This window comes from Gambusia affinis, linkage group LG21 (assembly GCF_019740435.1).
Source record: "Gambusia affinis linkage group LG21, SWU_Gaff_1.0, whole genome shotgun sequence".
NCBI classification, from domain to species: Eukaryota; Metazoa; Chordata; class Actinopteri; order Cyprinodontiformes; family Poeciliidae; genus Gambusia; species Gambusia affinis.
In genome coordinates, this window is record NC_057888.1 from 9,199,269 (window position 1) to 9,222,000 (window position 22,732).

Consider the following 22,732-nt stretch of genomic DNA (forward strand, 5'->3'; position numbering starts at 1 on the left):
GCAATCATTCTGCAGATATGCATTCTCTTGGCTGTTTCGTTAGGAACAGCATTTTTTCTAGTTTGACATTGTTTATTGACTTCACCTTGTATTTGTTACTACTCATACTGAAAGAAAACATAAATTGAATGAAACGATTATTTAAAGAATCACTACATTGAAATAGGCATATGTTTTAAATTTCTGGGGGTTTTACATAAATTTAGTCTGTTATTGTGAGGGGTGAATACGCCGTTATCCACCAGAGGGCAGTCTGTTCAAAGTTTTTTGAACCTCTGCAAACATTTTTAACTATACTATCGATGAAGCATGTGTCATATTTTTGCGGTCATATTCCTGACAAAGCAGGGGAATTTTAATTCTGTCTTTTAAGATCATTAGGCCTAATTTAAGATTTTCTCTCAAAAAGCTTCAGATGGACATTGTGGACTTAACAATGTCCTGCAATTGCTACTTCATTGAGATGACTATTTTTTATGTAACCAAAAAATATTAAATGTAGTAGATCAAAATAATTTTTAGAATTTTATAAAATATGAAAAACCCATGTGGCCATTACAGATGGGCAAACTTATGGTTGGGGTTAAAGGATCATTTTACTTATCCTTTTTGATTTCATATATGAATATATATATATTGTCTTTATATTAAAATACGAACTGTGTTAAAGTTAAGTTAAAGTTTTTAATTTAATTTAATTTAATTTTATTTTATTTTTGTCATTATTCTTTAATGTGTGTGTTTTTGTGCCCCATTTGCTGCCGATACTCTAAGATTTTCCCATAAGGTAGAGGATCACTACCACACTAACGTCTCCAGTCAGTAGTCATAATGTTATGTCTGAACAGATAGAAGAAATAAATCCCGAGACTGAAGTGGTGAAAACATGCACGTAATCTGGGATGCTGAACCCTCCCAAAAGACAAGTTTCCTAACAAATCTACATAAAAGTAGATGAAATAGAACAGCTATTGTATTAGAGTATGGATTTCAGTACATGATGTGATGTGGACCACAATAGGGCCGTGAAATAATGAAGAGCTTCAAAGCGCTTTCTTTTGAACTTTTTGTATCTACAAAGACAGGATGGGTGGAGACCTCTGGTTTATGATAAAAGCTTTCACTATGAGCCATCATTGCATGATGTAGATGTACAACAGTGAGATCAACCTCAAACGTTAAAATATAGCCATATTCTGAGTGTCGTTGTTGTTGAGACACAAAAGCTGTAAAAGACAATTTTGCAAATTTTAGGCCAAGCTCGTGACCGTGCGATGTGTTGTGATACTGAAGAGAAGTAATAAATAAATAAAATAAGAAAGAAAGAAAGAAGAAAGAAATTAAAGAAGAAAGAAAGGAAAAACACAAAGAAACAAAGAAAGACAGAGACAGAAGAAAATAGGAATAGATAAAGGATTCTAACTGTACAGTTACAAAAGTTATAGTTATGTTGATCATAATTGTAAAACATTCTCTATGCAGTTAGTCACGTAAACTGTATGGAATAAGTACATAGCCTAATTTTATTTTACTACCACTACTACTAATGATAATTACGTTTATTGTTATTGTTAATGCTTGTACAGTTGTGTTCGAAATAATAGCAGTGCCTTTAGAAAAATGAGTAAATGTCAAAATTCTTCAAAGAAATTGTACTTTAATGAACACAGATACATTGGGGACACAGTACATTCTATTCCAAAGCAAAACAATTGCGCAAAGTCATCAAAACTTAAATAATAATAATAATATTTCAAATAAAGTAAGAAATGGCATGTTCAAAAGAATAGCAGTGTTGCCATCTTTCCTTGGAAACTCAAAAATGTACTGTACAAACAAAGAAATTCTTGATAAGTGAACCTAGCTGAGTATCCTAAACTAATATTTTGTTGCAAAACCACGGTTTCTGATGACTGCTTCACATCTGTGGTGCATGGAGTCAACCAACTTCTGGCATCGTTCCACAGGTATTGCAGCCCAGGATAATTGCACTGTATTCCACAATTCCTCAGCGTTTCTTGGTTTTGCCTCATGCACTGCACTTTTTATGTCAGCCCACAAGTTTTCAATGGGATTAAGGTCCGGGGATTGTGCTGGCCACTCCATCAGTTGAATCTTGTTCATCTGGAACCATGCTTTTGCTCGCTTGCTGGTGTGTTTGGGGTCATTATCCTGTTGAAAGGTCCACCTCAAAGGCATTTCCTCCTCAGCATATGGCAGCATGACCTCTTCCAGGATCCTGATGTACTGGAACTGATCCATGATCCCTTGTATGCGGTGAATCGGACCAACACCATAGTATGAAAAACATCCCCATATCATGATGCTTGCACCACCATGCTTAATGGTCTTCAGTGAGTACTGTGGCTTGAATTCTGTGTTTGCAGGCGTCTGACATACTGCCTGTGACCCTTAGACCCAAAAAGAACAATCTTGCTTTCATCTGTCCACAAGATATTATGCCATTTCTTTTCAGGCCAGTCAATGTGCTCTTTGGCAAATTGTAAACGCTTCTGCACATGTCTTTTTCTCAGCAGTGGGACTTTGCGGGGGCTTCTTGCTGGAAGGTTAACCTCAGTAAGACGTCTTCTGATTGTCACAGTACTCACTGTCAACTGAAGGTCTTGCTTGATCCTCTTGGATCCCATCATTGGCTGAGTCTTCGCCAGTTTGGCTATTCTTCTGTCCATTCGAGGGGTTGTCTTTCTTTTTCTTCCTCGTTTTTCAGTTTTTTGCTCCCATTTCAGGGCATTTGAGATCATTTTAGCTGAACAGCCAATGATTTTCTGCACCTCTTTGTATGTTTTCCCTTCTTTAATCAATTTTTTTATTAGGAAACGCTCATCTTCAGAACAGTGTCTTGAACGACCCATTTTCATTGTTTTTTCAGGAGAAATGCACAGCCAGCATGCCAGTTGTCTTGATCCTTAAATACGGATCACCTGTTAACACCCTTTTTTCCCAGAATACCCTCCCTAATTGATGCCCTCTCTAATTGAACTCACCACTGCTATTTTTTTGAACACACCCTTTTCAGTTAATCATTCAATTTCACAGAATCCACAGTATGCATGGCTGTCCTGTTGGGTTTGTTGGTTTTCTATACCTTTATTTTACCCCCCAGAAACTTATCTGGGGTATAGAGTTTGAAATGTTAATAAAACCAGTGATTTTCTTGCTGCTGTTGAGGCACTGCTATTATTTCGAACACAACTGTATATTACAATTTTATGTTCATTAAAACTTAAGTGAACATTTGTGACACTTTCCTTTTATAATTTTATTATTATTATTATTATTATTATTATTATTATTATTATTATTATTATTATTATTATTATTATTATTATTATTATTATTAAGATTGTGGATAGTTTAAACAAACCTACATTGTTAAGCATCACAACAAAACGTAGCTAATTTTAGTGGTTTGGCGTATTTTAAAGTTAAGGTACATTTTACGCTGTCTTTCGAACTAGATGCTCGAGTTTTTTTATTCAAAGATATAGGTCACTTTTGTGTAAGAGGTGGCTTCTATTAATAATAAAAAGTAAGCATATCCTATTTTGTATAAAATGGTTTATTAAAAATGAGCAGAAAATAAAATTCGGTTCATGTTTTATTCAGAAAACCCCTCATTTTCTTCGACGAATTTGTCACTCACAATATGGCGCAGAAGCTCACGCCTTCTACTCTTGTATATCTACATTTGGGCGTAGACGAGCAAAGAACCAATAAAGAACCTACTTAATCCATTACGTCAATTTATTGGACCAATGCAGCGCGTCAGAGGGCGGGCCTTTGCTCCTGCATTTGGATTGACTCCGTTCAGTGTGTGGCAGTTGGACTAGCAGAGGTGGTTGCTATGTGGGAGATTTTTTACATCCGTGACAACGGTTTCAGGCAGGGCGCTGCTTTATTACATCCAGATGATTTAAGCCGTCCGCGCAGGGCTGTTTTTTATTTGTTGCACCGTATCTATGTGTAGCTCTCGCCCGGGTGTGTTTGCAAAGATGTATCAGACAGTTTCTGCGTAGAGATGCCCCCGCTGAACATGAGCAAACAGGGCGTCTGTTACAATGAAGAACACGGCGGCGGCTCCTTCCTGTGTTGTTGCGGATTGTTGCAGCGCTCGATATGGGCAACCTAAACGTCTCCATCATCATCACCATCCACCACCGCTCCTATGAGGAACATTGCGCAGTGCAGTGAACGCCGTGAATCGGGTTTGTGGAATATATATTACCTAATCATCTGGAAAAGAAATTCACAGCATACACATTACAGAGCGCGCCTTGGTGCATTACTGTTAACGTAAAGAGCTCTGCCCAGTGGTGGGAGCCACTCTCTCCAAGGGTTACAGATGAGAGGCAAACAATACCATCAACCACTGAAGTTGACAGCGCCTTGGGAGAAGGATGCTGGCTTTGGGAGAAAGCTCAAAACCTACAGGAATCATACCAAGATAATAGCACAGCCTGGGATCGTGATGAAAGTGCTGCGCAGGAAGAGGATTGTGTTATTCATGGCCTATTTCCTTCTGCTGGTACTCACCATGCTCAATTTGGCCAACTATAAATGGACCAAGGAGCCTCAGCAGTGCAACCATCAGATGAGGAGCACCACCTATCAGAGCAGATCGGACATTCGCTTTCTCTACAGGCCCTCCCTGGCTAAGAAGAGACAGCTCATCTATGTCCTGACAACTTGGAGGTCGGGGTCCTCCTTCTTTGGTGAGCTTTTCAACCAAAATCCAGAAGTGTTCTTCTTGTATGAGCCTATGTGGCACATCTGGCAGAAGCTGTACCCTGGTGATGCAGTGTCTCTGCAGGGGGCGGCCAGAGACATGTTGAGCTCCTTGTATCGCTGCGATCTGTCTGTTTTCCAACTTTACAACAGTCCCGGAGGCAAAAACTTTACCTCCTTAGGGTTGTTTGGGGCCACGCTGAACAAGGTTGTGTGCAGCTACCCCCTGTGCTCAGCCTACAGGAAGGAGGTGGTGGGGATGGTTGATGATAAGGTGTGCAAAAACTGCCCCCCTCAGGCCCTTAGACTGTTGGAGGAGGAGTGCCTAAAGTACAACACTATAGTTATTAAAGGGGTGCGTATTTTGGATGTAAATGTTCTCGCCCCTCTGATGGAGGACCCATCCTTGGATCTGAAAGTGATCCATTTGGTTAGAGACCCTCGGGCAGTGGCAAACTCAAGGATCAAATCCAGACATGGCCTGATTAGGGAGAACTTACAGGTGGTCCGCAGCAGGGACCCTAAACTGCGCCGGATACCTTTTGTAGATCCCGGCCACAAGGTCAACAAGAAGGACGGCTCCGACTACCACTCCATCGGAGCCATGGAAGTGATCTGCGACCGCACCTCCAGGACTCTGAGGACTGCCTTGAACCCACCGGCTTGGCTGAAGGGGAAATACATGGCCGTGCGATACGAGGACCTGGTGGAGAACCCCGTCAAGACCCTGAGGAGCGTTTACCGCTTCGCCAACCTCTCCACCAACCATGACATTGAGTCGTTCGCGCTGAACATGACCAGCGGCTCCAGCTCCTCCTCCAAGCCCTTCATCGTCTCCTCTCGGAACGCCACGCAGGCAGCCAGCGCTTGGAGAACGGTGCTCAGCATCCAGCAGATCAAGCAGGTGGAAGACTACTGCCACCACTCCATGTCCGTCCTGGGTTACGAGAGAGTGAGAACGGCTGGGGAGGCCAAGAATTTGAGCAAATCGCTGCTGACGCGCTCCAAACTGTGAAGAAAAATGATAAAAGCATCCTCGCCACCAAAGACCTTTTTAATTTAATGTTAATTTTTCCATGCAGTGCCGTTTCCTCTTATTGTGGAATTAAAGCTTTACGTTCAAGTGTTAAAGGAGCTCTGGCTGGCTACATTTGGAATGTATATCTTGTTTTCGAGCTGCAGTTTGTATCTGAGGGGATGGGGGGGTCTCTTCTTTTATACAGGAACACCGGCTGTGGGACAATGACTTAAGAAAGGAAACAAAAGGATAATTTATGTATCTTGGTATTATTATAACACTTCAAAGTTGATGTTTTTGAGGTTATTTTTGAATGTTTAAAATCTTTAAAAAATATTATTTTGGACTCCATACTGTCTGTACAAGTGAAAAGAAGAACTAGTAGATGAAAGGAAAAAAAAAAGTAGTAACAGATTTTAAAAATCATTTTTATTTTTAATACCCCGTTAAAGTCAGAGACAATCAGTTTGATGACGTGCCATAGTTAGAATTCTCATCAGAACAGTAGTACTTTATATAGTTTTTTTTTTTTATAACTGTCATTTTATTTTGTCACAACGTCCTTGTAGGACGATGACATGCACTGTGGACTTTTGGTCATAACTCTGGAGCAAGACAAACTCTCTTTGTGTCAGTGTGAGCATTCTGTTGTTCTACCATCTTCAAATGTTTACAATTGCTTGCTCTTATGGAAACACCTGATCTAAAAAATATTGCATTGAGTAAAGTTCACAGTAAACACCTTTATGCATCATTTGTGAGTGTAACATTTTCAAACTGAAGAAATATTCAGTCTTATTTTGCTTGTGTCTAGAATTTGAAATGAGTTAGTGCTTTGAAAAATAATTAGCCTCCTAACAGAGTTTCTGCTTTTCACTTTTTTTGACACGCTTACATGTTCTAAGATAAAATGTACAAGGTAAAATGAGTAAATACAACATGTGCTGTTTAAGTTATGATTTGATTTATCTGGGGAAAAAGCTGTTTGAACCAACCAGGCCCTATACATACATTCACATATATATATGCCCCCTTAGGATACCCCCTTAGGTTAATTACAAATTTTGTTGGTGACAATTACAGACATTAAATTAGTATTTTACATCACCATGGAGTAATTTTGGCCAGTGCTTATTTTAATATAGGCCAAGGCACTCCATTTTTGTAGGATTTTTGTCCAGACTTTGACTAGACCACTCTAAAATGTTCCTGTTTTTGTTTGTGAACTATTCGGTGGTATATTAGGGGTGCTTTGCATCATTTTCCTGCTTTATATCCAAGAGTACTTGATCTTAAGCTAGTGAAATGATGGCTGTCGGGATTTTTTGCTGGAGAGCAGAATTCATGACTTCATCAATTTTATGACAATTTGTCTAAGTCCTGACGCAACAGACTCTCACACTACTTTGAGTGTTGGTATGATGTTTGTTCTCTGAAATTCTGTTTTAGTTTCACAGCAGGCTAAACTGGATACACATCTCTCGAAAGTTGGACCTTTATTTTCATCAGTCCATAAAACATGTTCTCTGAAGTGTCATAGAGTAGTCAAGATGTTGGTCATGAACAAAGACCTTAACTGAGGCAAGCGATCCCTGTGGTGCAGTAGATCTCATTCTGGACTGTTTTGTGAACTCCTGGATGAGTTTTCGGTGCATTCTTTGTGTTATCATGGCAGGTCTTCCACTGGGAACATTCACTGATCTTTTATATGTTTTTTTTATGGATAATGTCTCTCCCTATGGTTTGCTGAGATCTATAGCTGTAGCTAAAGTTTTGCAACCCCTTTCAGATTGATGATCATCAAGTATTTTGCTTCTCATTTGTTTTTGGATTTCTTCAACATGGGCTAAGACATGTTGCTTTTTTTACAAATTTCTGTCTATTTCACAGTCTAACAGGCTCTGGGTGGAGCATGTAAAACTTTACTCAACTTTTGAGGAAATTTAATCGTAGCTCAGTGATTGTGTAATAAAAGGAGGAGTTGTATTTTAAAATATGACCGGGTTGGTTTGGACGGCTTATTTTCTTAAACACATGAAATTATAATTTTCCAAAACTTCATGTTGTATTTACTCAGGTAATCTTTGTTTGATATTGAAATTACTTTTATGATCTGAAACAACAGATGTGTGACAGAAAAGTGAAATAAATTTGTAAGGGAGGACAGTTTTTTCACAATACTGTATTTCTATAAGCAATAGTACCGCGACAATGTTATTTATTTGTTGCCAATGGCTACATAGCTTAGGGTTGCCCTGTGGTGTTTGGTAAATATACTTTTTGTTTACACTCAACATTAATCGGCATGGATGGAGTGTGTGCAACTCTTAGGTCGGAACAAGTTTGAGAAGTGATGTTTTAAAAATATTTCCCCTTGAAAAAATCCTATAATTCTTATTTATAGATCGAGAGTTTTATTTTGGGGAATTAAGTAGTGCAGGTGCTTTAATATTTAACAAACCCATATATTTTTATCTGCAGAACCCTTTTGACTTATGCTGAGTCCCTTTTACCTTCTTCCATAAAAGAAGGTAAAAGCTGCTGGATCATGACCGAGCAACCCAGTTTTATTAATTTAGTTCTGCATCAAATATATGGATGAATAAAATATCTACATGCCCTGTCAAAATGCTAGGTTACTGTGACGTCACAAAATGATTTTTTCCACATTATATCACATTTATCAGTACAATTCAAACTAAACGTTTAGAGGAAAACAATCTAGAGAACAAAACTATGTTCAACACACCTGAGTCAAATAATGAGGTCATTAGCAGGACTCTGGAGAACCTGACTGCACTTGGGAGGTGATTCAGCTATTGGATTCAGGTGTGTTAGACCAGGGAGTCATGTAAGAGTTGCAGGACAGCAGCCCTAACGGACCAGCAGTGCCCACCCCTGTATTAAACTGAATTATAATATTTTTATTCCTGGTGAAATATTTTAAACTAACTTTAAAACAGTTAGAGACCAAACATGATCCATCTTAACACTTCAAACAAGACAGTGGGGTTATTTTTGCCCTTAATAGTATGCTAACTTTGAAGCATTATTTTTGTTAATAGATTTGAAAGTGGGCTTCTACATTTTTTTTGATGTGTCTTAGGAAAAACTACATTTTGGGTCTGGTTACTTTGCACCTACTCAGGCACCCCCGATAGAGCTTATTCCTTAGTGTAAATGAGTAAAATGTAGAGTTAGTTCTAAGAATGAGTTGGATTTGGCCTTTGTCTTTGTAAGCACACAAAATCCACATGTGGCTTGATGAGATACATGACTGATTTCATATAAAAAGCCAAAGCAGAGCTGATAAAATGTCTACTTCTACAACGGAAGGATTTTGCTGATAAGTTCATATCTGCATGAAGAAGTAGAAGTAAAGTAACGGTTGCAAATAAAAGGCTCTCGGGAAAGTTTATGAATATTGCTTTGTCAGACATATTAACTTTTTTATCAGGTGAAAAAGAAAAAAGGGGAAAAAAAAACTAAATAGAGCAGTAAGTTTTTACTATTTACTTTCCATTTGCATCTTTTGCCCCATCTTTCATACTGTTGGACATGATCAGTGCTTGTAGCTCAGCTTCAGGCTGTTTGCAGAAACAAGTCTGATGGTTAACGCAAGCATTCCTGAGCCTAAAGTCAAAAGCAAAAACACAGGGCAAAGACACCTAAAAACACCCTTCCTTTACATTAAACATGATTTAAAAAATCTCAAGAACTTAAAAAAAATTAAGTAAAAAAAAATAAAGCCCATTAAAACTTACCTTACAGATTAATAAATCAGATCATCATACTAGAGCTTTTTTTTACGAAGTTAAATACAAAAGAGAAAAGTCAAATTGTAAGAATTTTGTACGCAAAATGTTTAAGGTCCAAACATTTATTAAATAATCTTTTCTCTTACTTTAAAAATTAATTTTTTTAGCAATACAAAAGAAGCAGTATGCAAATTTTCATAACACCAATAAATGCTAAAACAAGTAAATAAAATAAAAAAGTAACTGTTAGAATACAAACAAAATGTGCAACTGAGGAAACGTAGATATAAACATAAACAAGTAATCAGAGACAAATATAAACCATAAAAAACATTGCATTCATAAAAAAGTACTTCAAGCACAAGACAAATAGAACATTAATCATTTGAGATAAAGTTGTCTTGCTAATTTTAAATCCAGTTTTGTGAAAATACCAATAACAAGATTGTTATTACAGAAAATGGCATAACTAACAGAGAAAAACATTGGCGTTTATAAAATAAAGGAATTGTTGTTCCTTAGGTTTTGGGGTTGATTCTATTTCCCACTGGCAAACATTGAGCTCTAAAAGCAGGTCCTTGTGTTTGATTAACTTCCTATACATAAATTCATTGGTAACAACTACACCAGTGAGGAGAAGAAACCCCATCAGTAAAACCTTTGCAGTTCATAAGAATGAAAGACGAAATTAGAAAGTGAAAATAAGGGTTACAAAACTGAGATGACTTGGTTTAAACTACTGTGCATAGCAACTGAAGCCATTGTGTCAGCAAAATCAAATTATATTTAGTTTTAGAAAACAGCTCTTTTAAGGACTTGTGACCAAAGGCTGTTGTTTTCAGTGCTTTAATCAGAGTGTAACTCTTATCAAGTTTGCTATCAGACTTACACAGTAAACATTTTCAGGAGGCAAAAGCTGAAAGATCTGCATTCCACAGATGCAACTGTGCATTTGTTGCATAAATAGAAGAAAGATCACTTCAAGGGCAGTGGGTGCGGGTTACACAAAGCCTAACCTACAGCAAACTGCACCCTGATTCACTCCAGGGGAATAAAAGTGGGACGGCCCAGAGATTTATGAGTCAAACAGGAAACAATGTGCATTCTATAATAAGAGCCAGAACTGTTACGTTTACAGAATGCTCTTGGATGATAAGGAGGATATGGAGGAAAATGAGTAGGGTAATTTGAATCAGCTAAAAGGGCAAAATGTAATAAAAGCTTAATCAGGAGATGGGCAGAAAAGAGGAGCAGAACGGGCACTGAAATAACATCCTGGGTCTGGTGATTTGAAGAAACAACGTGGCATTCAATCACTGTGTATGCTGGTGAGGACGTTTGCACATTATGAAACATAGCATGAAGATCACTTCATCTTTTGTATTTTTAAAATTTTTTTATAGGTGCACCTTAATAATTTACACATCTCTGTCCAGTTAATGTAACCAATTTTTTTCATCAGCGGTAACAATATATATCTTAGGCATTTGTTGCTGTTAATTTAAATAAAAATGGTGCAGAACTAATGTAAATCCAAAACGCAGTTTCTTAAAATGGGTCTTATTACATACAGTTGTGGTCAAAAGTGTACATACACTTGTAAAAAATCATAATGTTATGGCTGTCTTGAGTTTCCAATAAGTTCTACAACTCTTATTTTTCTGTGATAGAGTGATTGGAACACATACATGTTTGTCACAAAAAACAGTCATAAAGTTTGGTTCTTTCATAAATTTATTATGGGTCTGCTGAAAATGTCACCAAATCTGCTGGGTCAAAAATATACATACAGCAACAAAATATGTCAATTTTGGTGATGTAGCGAGTTGTGTCAATCAAATTAGCTTCATGTCATGGCCTCTTCACTTCTTCTAAGTGATTCTGATTGACTACAGCTGTTGACTTCTCATGAGCCCATTTAAATAGGGCTCATTTGACCCAGTGATTAGACTCAGCTACAAAAGCTACAATGGGAAAGTCAAAGGAACTCAGTGTGGATCTGAAAAAGCGAATTATTGACTTGAACAAGTCAGGGAAGTCACTTGGAGCCATTTCAAAGCAGCTACAGGTCCCAAGAGCAACTGTGCAGACAATTATACGCAAGTATAAAGTGCATGGAACAGTTGTGTCACTGCCACGATCAGGAAGAAAACGCAAGCTATCACATGCTGCCGAGAGGAGATTGGTCAGGATGGTCAAGAGTCAACCAAGAATCACCAAGAAGCAGGTCTGCAAGGATTTGGAAGCTGATGGAACACAGGTGTCAGTCTCCACAGTCAAGCGTGTTTTACATCGCCATGGACTGAGAGGCTGCCGTGCAAGAAAGAAGCCCTTGCTCCAGAAAAGGCACCTTAAGACTCGGCTGAAGTTTGCTGCTGATCACATGGACAAAGATAAAACCTTCTGGAGGAAAGTTCTCTGGTCAGACAGAAACAAAAATTGAGCTGTTTGGCCACAACACCCAGCAATATGTTTGGAGGAGAAAAGGTGAGGCCTTTAATCCCAGGAACACCATGCCTACTGTCAAGCATGGTGGTGGTAGTATTATGCTCTGGGGATGTTTTGCTGCCAGTGGAACTGGTTCTTTGCAGAAAGTAAATGGGATAATGAAGAAGGAGGATTACCTCCAAATTCTGCAGGAAAACTTAAAACCATCAGCCCGAAGGTTGGGTCTTGGGCGCAGTTGGGTGTTCCAACAAGACAATGACCCAAAACACACATCAAAAGTGGTAAAGGAATGGCTAAACCAGGCTAGAATTAAGGTTTTAGAATGGCCTTCCCAAAGTCCTGACTTAAACCCCATTGAGAACATGTGGACAGTGCTAAAGAAACAGGTTCATGCAAGAAAACCATCACATTTAGCTGAACTGCACCAATTCTGTCAAGAAGAGTGGTCAAACATTCGACCTGAAGCTTGCCAGGACCTTGTGGATGGCTACCAAAAGCGCCTAGTTGCCGTGAAAATGGCCAAGGGACATGTAACCAAATACTAATGTTGCTGTATGTATATTTTTGACCCAGCAGATTTGGTGACATTTTCAGCAGACCCATAATAAATTTATGAAAGAACCAAACTTTATGACTGTTTTTTGTGACAAACATGTATGTGTTCCGATCACTCTATCACAGAAAAATAAGAGTTGTAGAACTTATTGGAAACTCAAGACAGCCATAACATTATGATTTTTTACAAGTGTATGTACACTTTTGACCACAACTGTAGGTCAATGAAAGAGACATTTATTTGTGCAACAGTCACTGGCACCCTTCACAAGGAGGACAAGCCAAAAACGGTGCACCTCTCTCTTCACAGTATTGTCCAAGGCAGTCAAGTTTAATAAATTTATTTCTTTCAGTAACTCAGTTCATTAGATGAAAAGATTAATGAAGATCCAACATTTAAGATTAGAATATTAAAACAGAGCTATAAAAAGAAAACAGTTTGAATACAGACATTCCCTTACAAAAAAATCCCAAACAGAATCACATGTGATTTTCATGGGATTTTTCTGTAAGGGTTTTCAATAAAAGCTATGTTTAATACCTGCTTAAAGGTTGTTATTTTCAAAAATTACTTTGAATTTGTCAAAAAAAGCTTCATTGGAAGGCATATTCTAATTCACTGAACATGGCTGCATACTAACAGAAAACTTAGTGGAAAACTCACACTGAAGCTCAACCAATTTGGATTCTGCTCCTCCTCGCTCTTCGCCCAGACTCAGAGATTCTAATTTGGAAATAAAATGCAAAATGTACTTAAATATAACAGCTGGACTTAGGATCATGAGGCAGAAGTAGACCTTTTCCCCCCTATCACAGACAACACACTTATCAGGAATGTTGTCTCTGGTTCTGGAGTGGCTTACCACAAGGAATGTGACTATTTTATCTGACGTTTTGAATGATGTGGTGTCTTGGGATATTCCTCTGTGTAATAAATCTATGTATGAGGTTCACTTTTTGAATTGAAATAAATTAACTTTTTGACTCTAATTTACAGACATGTTCCTGCAGATGAAAATAAATTTAAAACAAAGCAGGACAATACTTCTCCAGCAGAGAAACAGGAAGAATGCTAGCCTTCACTAATTGTCTCTTCCTTCCAGCGTGAGTGTGTTTTTGCACACAACTCAACACATGGGGGTTGAGTGACCTTATGCAAGTCACAGTAACAAACTCCCACTCGGTGGCTTTGAAATACACAGATCATGGTCCCTGCGCTCTGTGGGAGGTGGGGGCTAGCATTAAGGCAACAGGAGGGAATGATAAGGCTAAGCTAGAGTGGGAAAATTCACTCCTCAATGACGTGAGCTGCTCCAGTGCCAAGGCCCAAATCTCCCTCCAGCAGGTCCTCTTGCTGCTCTGACCCAGAGTCGCTGCTTCGTGTGGACGGAAGATCAGAGTTTTCCAAATTGACGTCAAAGTTCTTTGGTTCAGCCTCAAAGGGCTGCTCCTCATCCTGAAAGATAAATAATAATAGAGTGGAAAAAAATCTCTTTGGTTTCAAGCCATTCTAAGAAGATTCACTGTAAAGCTTTGATCACCTCCTGCTTTTGGTGGCCACAGAAGACTCCAGCAAACCTACCACACCACTGTGGCAGCGAGTCGGTTAGTGGGGGGCCACAGTGGGTCAGCAGAGGATTTAGATATCTGTAACCTCATTAAGTAAAAACCATAGTCAGTATACTCAATACAAATCCTTTTAGATACTGAAACTGGGAATAAAAGGAGCAACTTTACAGGTTTAATGATGCAATGAAACACTATCATAAAATCTTAAGACTCCTCCCTAAATTAAACATAGTTCAGATAGAACCATTACAGAAGAACCATTATTGAGGCAGCCACAGAACTGGCCTTCATAGAAAAGAGGCAAACACAAAGCCACTGCTGAAACTAAGCCAGAAGAAGTCCTGTTTAGGGTTTGTCACAAACATGATGAACCCAGCAAACATGTGGAACAGAGTTCTCAGGTCAGGTAAGAATAAAACTGAATTGGCCTTCATGCAAAACACTGCACATCCCATTGAACACACCATCAACAGCATGAAACATGGAGGGGCCAGAGTCATGCTCTGGGGATGCAAGAATGTGGAAGTTTGTCAGACTTTATGGGAAGATGGATGGTGTTAAGAGTATATACCAAACATTCCCAGAAGAAAACTTGTTACAAGCTGCAAAATAAGAAAAGTAGGACAGAAGCTCACCCTCCACCAGCAAAGGACTCTGACTGGATTGTCTAGGATCAGTGGTTCTCAACCAACTGACTGAAAAAAAGGCATAGATGCACATTTTTGGGGGGGCATGAGTACAGAATGTGCACTTATAAAATAGAGTAAGAACAGATATTTTGTTTTTCTTTTAAAATCGACAGGCACCTTAATATTTTATCCATTTGTCTCGAGCTGTCAGTATAAAGCAGCTGCTGCATGTTTCTTTAATTTTGACAAGGTGAATTCTTTGACTGGCATGATAAGTATAGAGAATAACCTAAGATCAATCAATCTGAGCTTATCAGTTGGTCCTATGACAATATTTGACATTGACCTCATTTCTCGTTCACTTTGAATCAGCCTGAAAACTGGTGAGTTCAGCACAACTGATGCTTTGTATGTTCCCTGTGCCAGACACTTGTCAATACTGAGATGCTTTGTAAACATCAGTGAAATAAGCAAGGATTTTCTAATGCATTAAATAATTTTTCAAATCACGATGCACCCTGTTGAGGGTGTAAATTGTGATTTATATCTGTGTGACCAATGCCGCTTAAGCATAAATGTGCCTAAAAAAATGAAGGTTAGTACAATGTAGTTGTATGTATTACTTTATGCTACTTTAACTCCAAAATGTAGATAGCTACACACTGAAGTAAAAATATAAGCACACTCCAAAAATGTCGGTGTTTAACATATTTGCACACATGGATATTTATTAATTTTAACTCGTCAAAAATATCTATTCATCCCTCTATCAAATTTAGAGTTGTAGCACAAATGATAGTCTATGAATGCATTTGCCAGGCACTGTGTTTACCGTCTTTGAATCACTACTTATTTGCTGTCTCATGCCTCAAACCAGCACATTTCAACGACTTCAATAAATTCACATGATGTAAAGCTAAAATGATGGACCTCTTTCCAGATACGACCAACAGCCCTTTTCTTTTATGAGGTCATTAAGAGCCAATAGCCTCTTTCGTTACAAGACAGAGAGCTTCTTATTAGTCATTACCAGCTCTAGGTTCTTGTGCTATTTTTAATTTGGATTTCTAAAGGGTTCAAATATATTTCATTTCACACAGATGTGAATGCTCTTATCAGCTACGGGGATCACTGAAAGTAAGATGGAGATAAAAATAAATTGTGTTAGCTTATTTCAGGAAATCAGGTCAATGTGGCTCTTGATTAAAATCAAAAACAAGGCCACAATTAGTCTCCAAATGTGTTTAAGAGCTGATGCAAAGCAACGCAAAGAGTCACGTTTCGAATGGGTGTACGGAATGACTGCAGACAGAAATGAAGTGTTAATGTTAAGAAAAGATATCAACATGCTTCTGGTTAATGCGTGATAAAAATTACACCCTGTGATAAGACTCCAAAGCCTCCCTAATCAAGGCAGTTAGTGACAGCATATTGCATTAAACACTTGATCCTGGATCCCCTTTATTACAGCTCCTTGAGTGTGACGGCACACTCATTAGCTTTCAGCTGTAAAAGTTCTGAGAGTTCTAATTATTAGCCACTTTCCTAGTTCTACTAGTTCCTTATGAAAAAAGAGACAAAGCTCCGCTTCACCTGTGTCATCCTAATGGGACAAAAGGAACAATTTATACCTCTGAGTCTGCAATGGATAATGTGGGACGTAAAAGTGCACAATTTCCTGATGTAAAGAAGAAGAAAAAAAAACAATCAAATGAAAGAAAACAATTATCTTATTCGTCAGTAATGAGTAAAGGGTTAGAATTATAGGCTTCTTTGTGTTCGCCAATAAGATTCATTTATGAGTCAAAATTAGGAAAGGAGAGAACAAAAGAGGGTACAGGGATTTAGAGGTGGAGCAGTCAGCAGGGTGTCCTCCTGTTCCCTGCTACAATAATACAGCTCAGTGGAGGGTTGTTATTGCTAGAGCTCCTCTTTGTTTCAAGGAGGTGTTGAATTAGATTTGCGTAAAAAATGTGCTGAGTGCAAGTGTGCTCTCATCTAAATCATTCCAATGAAGCTCTGGTTCTATGTTAAGAGTAGACTGGTTGAATAATCTCAATCTCAGTATCTCTCTCCACTAAGATCGCCTCCAATTGAAGACAAACTTTGTATTTCTGTTGAGGGAGAAGGTATCCCACACTGTCACACTGCCTCCACTGTTTGCGATTAGGGAAGAACTGATTTTTAGAAGCACAACCTCAGATAATCAACTCTGCTGCTCAACCAACAAATTCATTTTCCTTACAAAGGAAAATAAACAGGCTTTCCGACAGTTGTGTAAGATTTATTGCCAAGAAGTTTTGTAATAACAAGAAAAACATCGACCAAACACAAGTTCCATTCCTTTACTGCTTCACTGCTATGTGAAAGTGAAAGATGACATAAATCATTTTTGATGGCTAAAGATGGCAAATGGCTGACATTTAGATCCATTCAGTCACTGCCAAAGTTTTTACAAATGACAAAAAGTTGCGCTGTATGTTTTTCTTTTTTTTTATTCACTCTGGCAGGCTTGATTTCAGATGACTGGCCAAATCCTGACAGTGACTGTGATCCATTCTTGTCTCAAGTGCTTGGAATTGAGCATAATTTCTGTTTTTGTATGTACATTTATTTCTGTATATAGGTTGGAGAATTTGTTTGACCAGTCTGGAATTTGACCATGTGATTAACATAGCCTAATTTAGACAGTACGATTTGCTGTTAAAGTTCCCTATGTTGGACTTGTTCAGTTTGGCATGTTAACAATTGCATTTGTTTTTTAGCTTGACGCCAAAGAGGAGACCACAAGCTAACAAGAAGAAATAGACTTGGTGAGGATGAAGCCTTGATTGAGAAAACTAGTTGAAGCCATAAAGAAGACCTTAGGATGGCAATTAACTCTAGCTTTAGAGCATTAATATAAAAGTGATTGTCAATGATGTTGCTCCCTCTTGCATAGCAGTTTTGCCTGCACAATTGTAAATATCTAAACAAGTCTCCGCAGATCTCCACTGAAACTCTGCTAAAATTTTTCATCAAGTCATTTATTTGCTTTAGTCATTTAGATGTGATGCCAGAGCTTAAACATGGAATTTACATTAAGTTCCAATCAGGAAAAACCAGGAGAGCCAATTGTGCAAACTAAAAGAGTGCCACTCATCTCTCTTCATAACGTGATGTTGTTTCAAAACTATAGTCATAAAGCTGCAAGAGCAAGTTTGTTAACATAGTTTCTGCAGTCTGTACTGTAAAAGACAAAAAGAAATAATTATGGAGCCTATATTAGATTGCAAAATGTTTCTTCTTATCAGTTTTAATTATAAATGAGTAGAAAATGTTATGCCTTTTTGTTTCAAACAGGTGTAAGTACAGTAAAATAGTTATTTAAGTCTGCCCAAGCCTAAAATCCATTAATTTACATTTTGCCAGTATTATTCACTGAGAAAAAAAAGTGTTTTTAACACTGTTTGACATTAAGTCAGGATACATTTTCTTGCTTTAGGTCAGAATTTCGGCTTACTCTTCCTGACAGAACTGGTGCAACTGAGTTACGTTTGTAGACAGCGTTTCTCACACACACTATTTTTTTCTATGCCCACAAATTTTCTATGGGACTGAGGTCAGAGCTTTGTATTCTCAACTCCAAAACATTCTGGTTGTTGTCCTTAAGACCACATTGAGACTTATTTGGAGATTTAATTAAAGTCATTTTCTTTTTGGATGTGCCATTTTTGCCCAATCTTTAACTTTCTGGCCGATGATTATGATGGTACTTCAACATTTCAGCATAATATAATTTTATCATAGTTTTGTTTATTTTGTGGAGTGCACTAGTCCGTCCTTAAGTTAAAAAAAACCCCATCTACAACCCCAAACTTTACCCCAGTTTCACTGTGGCTAATGAAATTCTCATCAACTTCAACTAGAATTTTCATAAGATTTTTGGCTTTCATACTGGGACTGGAAGACATACTTTGGACATAACATGGTCATCTCTAAGACAAAAACAGTATGTGCTACTGTAAATAGAGGTTACCCACCAAAGCCACATCACATTTGATGGAAAACACCAACTTTAAATGTCTTAACCATGGGTGGCCGTCGAGATGCCCGATACTAAGCAAGACCATCTGTTTCCAGCCTCTAAAGTTGCAGCATTCAAACCAGATCAGCAGCAAACATCAAACAGACTTTGATCTCCATCTAAATGAGCACCTAGGAGTATAATGTTTGCCTAAATGTGTCCCACACCCGGATCTACAGCATGGATAGCAGGGTGGGAGCAGCAGATTGCCCGGAGGTTTGGACACCTGTGAATAGAGCTGGAGTTTGACTTTGTGGCAGCAGGATTTACTGCTCCACCTGAAATCACCTTCACGCATTGTGTGTGTGCTCATCATTATGAAACACTAGACATAAACGTCTCTTTCATCCTGTTCACACTTTCTCTCATCTTCGCACCTTGACTCTAATTTGCATAAGGATAATACATAAAAATCAGCTCTCCCACATATGTGCAAATTAACTCATTACGTCAGTCACTTGCTTGGGATATTAGGTGGAAGATTTTATTTGTCAAGAGGTAGAAAATGACATAATTTTTTTAAACATATGGAAATAAAAATAAGTTTCGTGTACATATCAGTTCAGTTTGTGGTTGCAATCTGACAGTATAAAAAAAGTGTATTTTTGAAAGGCACTTTTGAATCATCATATATTGGTATATTCTACTACAGCACTAATCAAGACAGCTAACACCATGCTTTACAAAACGTAAATGTTCTTACAGGGTGCAACTAATTAAAAACCAGCTCAGGCACAGAAATAAAACTCATAATCAGCTTCAATGTATTCAACGACATTCCCCACTTCTTTATTCTGTGCTTCGGCAGCATGAACTCAAACAGTGCTTGATTAAAAATCGTCTGATCCTAAAAGAAAACATAATGCTCATCCTCATTATGTAAATAGTTGCTGTCCCGTTTTAAATTATTCTCAAGAAGGACTCAATAAATGCAAATTCTATTTTAAAAAGACATCTAACACGAGCATAGATGTCTTCAGTTGTAAAGTGTTGTGTTTCTTTAAAACTTGGCAGGCGAAGTAAAACTCTTTTTCACACCATTCTGTGTGAGTGTGGGTGAGACGATATCAAACTGTGAGGAGGCATTTCAGTGGCAGGAACATGGAGATGTGTGAGAGAAAAAAGGAACAATATGACGACCCATTTTTTCCTGGAATATTTGTTTCATTTTATAGGGCAAGATCGTTACTCAGGATACACTGCACACTATGCAGGTATATGACAGTTTTTGGCTCTGTCTTTAGTAGCGACTTTCATGCCAATCAAATGGACATTATGTTGCCATTTTTTATAGTATTATAGTACCATACCGTACAAAACTGGGACAAATACACACCCATATATATATATATATATATATATATATATATATATATATATATATAGGAGTATAATGTTTGTCTAAATGTGTCCCACACAATGTCTATATCTATCTATCTATCTATCTATCTATCTATCTATCTATCTATCTCTATAGATAGATAGATAGATATATCTATGAATATTGAACCCTAAATAGGTGGGGGTCAGCTGTAATCATTATATATATAAATCTATATATATATATATATATATATATACATATATATATATATATATATATAAATAATATATAAATATATATTAATAATCATTATTTAAGTAAATAATTATTACTTAAAAAGTTATTTTTTAAATCTCTTTTACACTGATTTTTTTGTAGAGCATAGCTAAAATATTCAAAAGAGAATGCAGCTTTTCTTTTGAGATATGTACGTCCAATACTATTGGAGAATGGAGATGCTATTGGCTTGTGCAGCCAAAATAACACCAAAGACCATCTATTACAAAATTATCCAAGAAGGACAGAAAAAAAGTATATTCACCAGAAAAACTGCAGCAAGAACATTAAGAGCAGCAGGTGTGAGAAAACTGGAACAGATGTGACAATGCATAAAAAACACAATAACAACAAGCAGACAATAGATAAGGAAAGCAAAGTGCAAAAAAACAAATTAAAAACAAGACAAACAATTCTAAAGAAATAAGCAGAATTAGAAGCCCTAATTACAAAAACAAAACCTAAAATAAAGAGAGGTAACTTAGTGCGAACATAATTAATAGACACAAAGCAACAGAAAAAGACTTGGACAAAGAAAAGTAAAATGCAAAAATAATGCAAATCAGAACCCTCAGTGCAGCAGCCTGCTGCCGCATCCATTTCGATTCGTCTTCTTTTTCCATTTATATGTGCTCATAGTCCTATAATTAACACAAATTCATCAAGACACACAAAGCAGTCATCTGAATCTATGCATGTTCAGCTCATCCTGTTGCAGAAAAGACTGACGCACAGCAAAATGATCTCCTTTTCACTAAATACGTCCAAGCCAGGAGGCCAGCTCATGAGAGAAATTTGATTACCATATTTTAAATTGAATGTGGTTCTGTGAAATTTCACAGAAAGGTTCAAAACTAGTTTATTACAACTAACTAATTTGACTGTCTGCTTGGCTGTCAAGAATCTGAATCACCCTGTAAAAATCCAAACATTTAGTCTTCATTTCAGATTTCTCACATTTTGAGATGTTTCAATACCATTTTTTTTATGTTCAATACCTTCCACTGCTATTGTGTGAACATTTTGCTAATGCTTTGCAAATTTGTGAAAAAATGAATTGAAATCTTCCTAAGTCCTGGCATAATATTTGCTAAGCGTTTCGTAAAACAAAAGTTCCTCTTGTTGTTTCATTAATTTAATTTTCTATTTTGTTGCTCCTGAACCAATAACTGCTTTCTTGGCAACTCAGTAAGCATTTACAGAGAGTCTAGTTCAGATGTAAACATTAATCCCAGAATAAGCATCTAAGGTTCACAGATAAACTATCCTTATCGTATTAACATAAGCACTGGTGGAATGCAATGATAAGAGTCTCTAAGATCCACAAAATACTTTAAAAATTTGATGAGTTGGAACACGTTGGCTGTTGCTGTGCTTGCATCCATGCTGTGGCACCATTCTGGTTCACAGATCTATGAACAATTCTTCCAGCCTCATGGTTTCCATTTTATTATGCCATCTGTGATCTCCAGTCAAGCTAAGGAGAGATCTAAACAAATCACTTGAGTGACTTGGTGAATAATTTGATAAAACCTGATACCTTCAAGATATAGGCATTTGTTTGTCATAAGTCATTTGTATAGGAGGAAAAGGCTACAAGTTTATAATTCAAATATGACAATGGAATTGAGCTGATGAGAAGTGATTTCAACAGACATGCTGCAGAATATCTGCTTGCAATTGAATAACTAGCAGGTCTTTACATAGCCCAGCTAAATCTTGAGTTAAGCATGCGAGTATATAAGATGTGGTAGCAGATTTTGGCAGAAAATAAATACTAATAAATTCGTACATTTATTAGTATTAATTGTATTCATATTATGCGGTACTTGAAAGTGATTACAAATCACTTTGTTAGCTTGCATAGTTACAAAGTGATTTGTTCTACAAGAACTAAAAACTGAAAGTTTCTCCTACATTTCTGTAAAACAAAGAAAATTCACATTTATTACATTTGATAGAGCTTCAGTAGCATTTGGATAAAATCTGTGGTGCTGATTTATGCCACAAGTTTTCTCTTTACTCACCAACAGTGATCATTATTTATAATAAACCTGCCATGCGATACTATGATAAAGACCAGTGCATTAACTATTGTGAGTAAGAGGACATCCAGGAGTCTTTCAGAAAAAGAAAAAGCGGTGAAAGGATACCGGTGGTCCAGACGGTGCCATAGGCTTTGAGATGTGTCTTGCCTCTCCCTATCAACCTGTAGACCAGAAGAGAAGCAATATTACTCTTTAGCCACAAAACAATCTCTAAAGTGTCTGCTGTGTACTCTGCGGCACTCTTGGACAAGTCGACTCATCTCCTCTTATACAAGTGAGACCTCTGGGCAGCCAT

General features: G+C 37.5%; 2 protein-coding genes across 2 annotated transcripts in view; one reads left to right on the forward strand and one right to left on the reverse strand.

Moving 5' to 3' along the window:
• The first annotated feature begins 3,825 nt into the window (after positions 1 to 3,825).
• On the forward strand, positions 3,826 to 6,518 carry chst2b (carbohydrate (N-acetylglucosamine-6-O) sulfotransferase 2b). Its single transcript, XM_044105362.1, has one exon. The coding sequence runs from the start codon at positions 4,364 to 4,366 to the stop codon at positions 5,759 to 5,761; it is 1,398 nt and encodes a 465-aa protein (XP_043961297.1). The 5' UTR covers positions 3,826 to 4,363; the 3' UTR covers positions 5,762 to 6,518.
• Positions 6,519 to 12,745: 6,227 nt separating this feature from the next.
• LOC122824557 (sodium/hydrogen exchanger 9-like) overlaps positions 12,746 to 22,732 on the reverse strand; it is a 69,045-nt gene continuing 59,058 nt past the window's right edge. The window contains exons 14-16 of the mRNA XM_044105361.1: positions 22,543 to 22,598; positions 14,067 to 14,172; positions 12,746 to 13,981 (exon numbers count right to left, since the gene is read on the reverse strand). Coding sequence (XP_043961296.1) covers positions 13,814 to 13,981; positions 14,067 to 14,172; positions 22,543 to 22,598 — 330 coding nt within the window. The 3' untranslated portion in view covers positions 12,746 to 13,813. The remainder of the gene's footprint in view (positions 13,982 to 14,066; positions 14,173 to 22,542; positions 22,599 to 22,732) is intronic.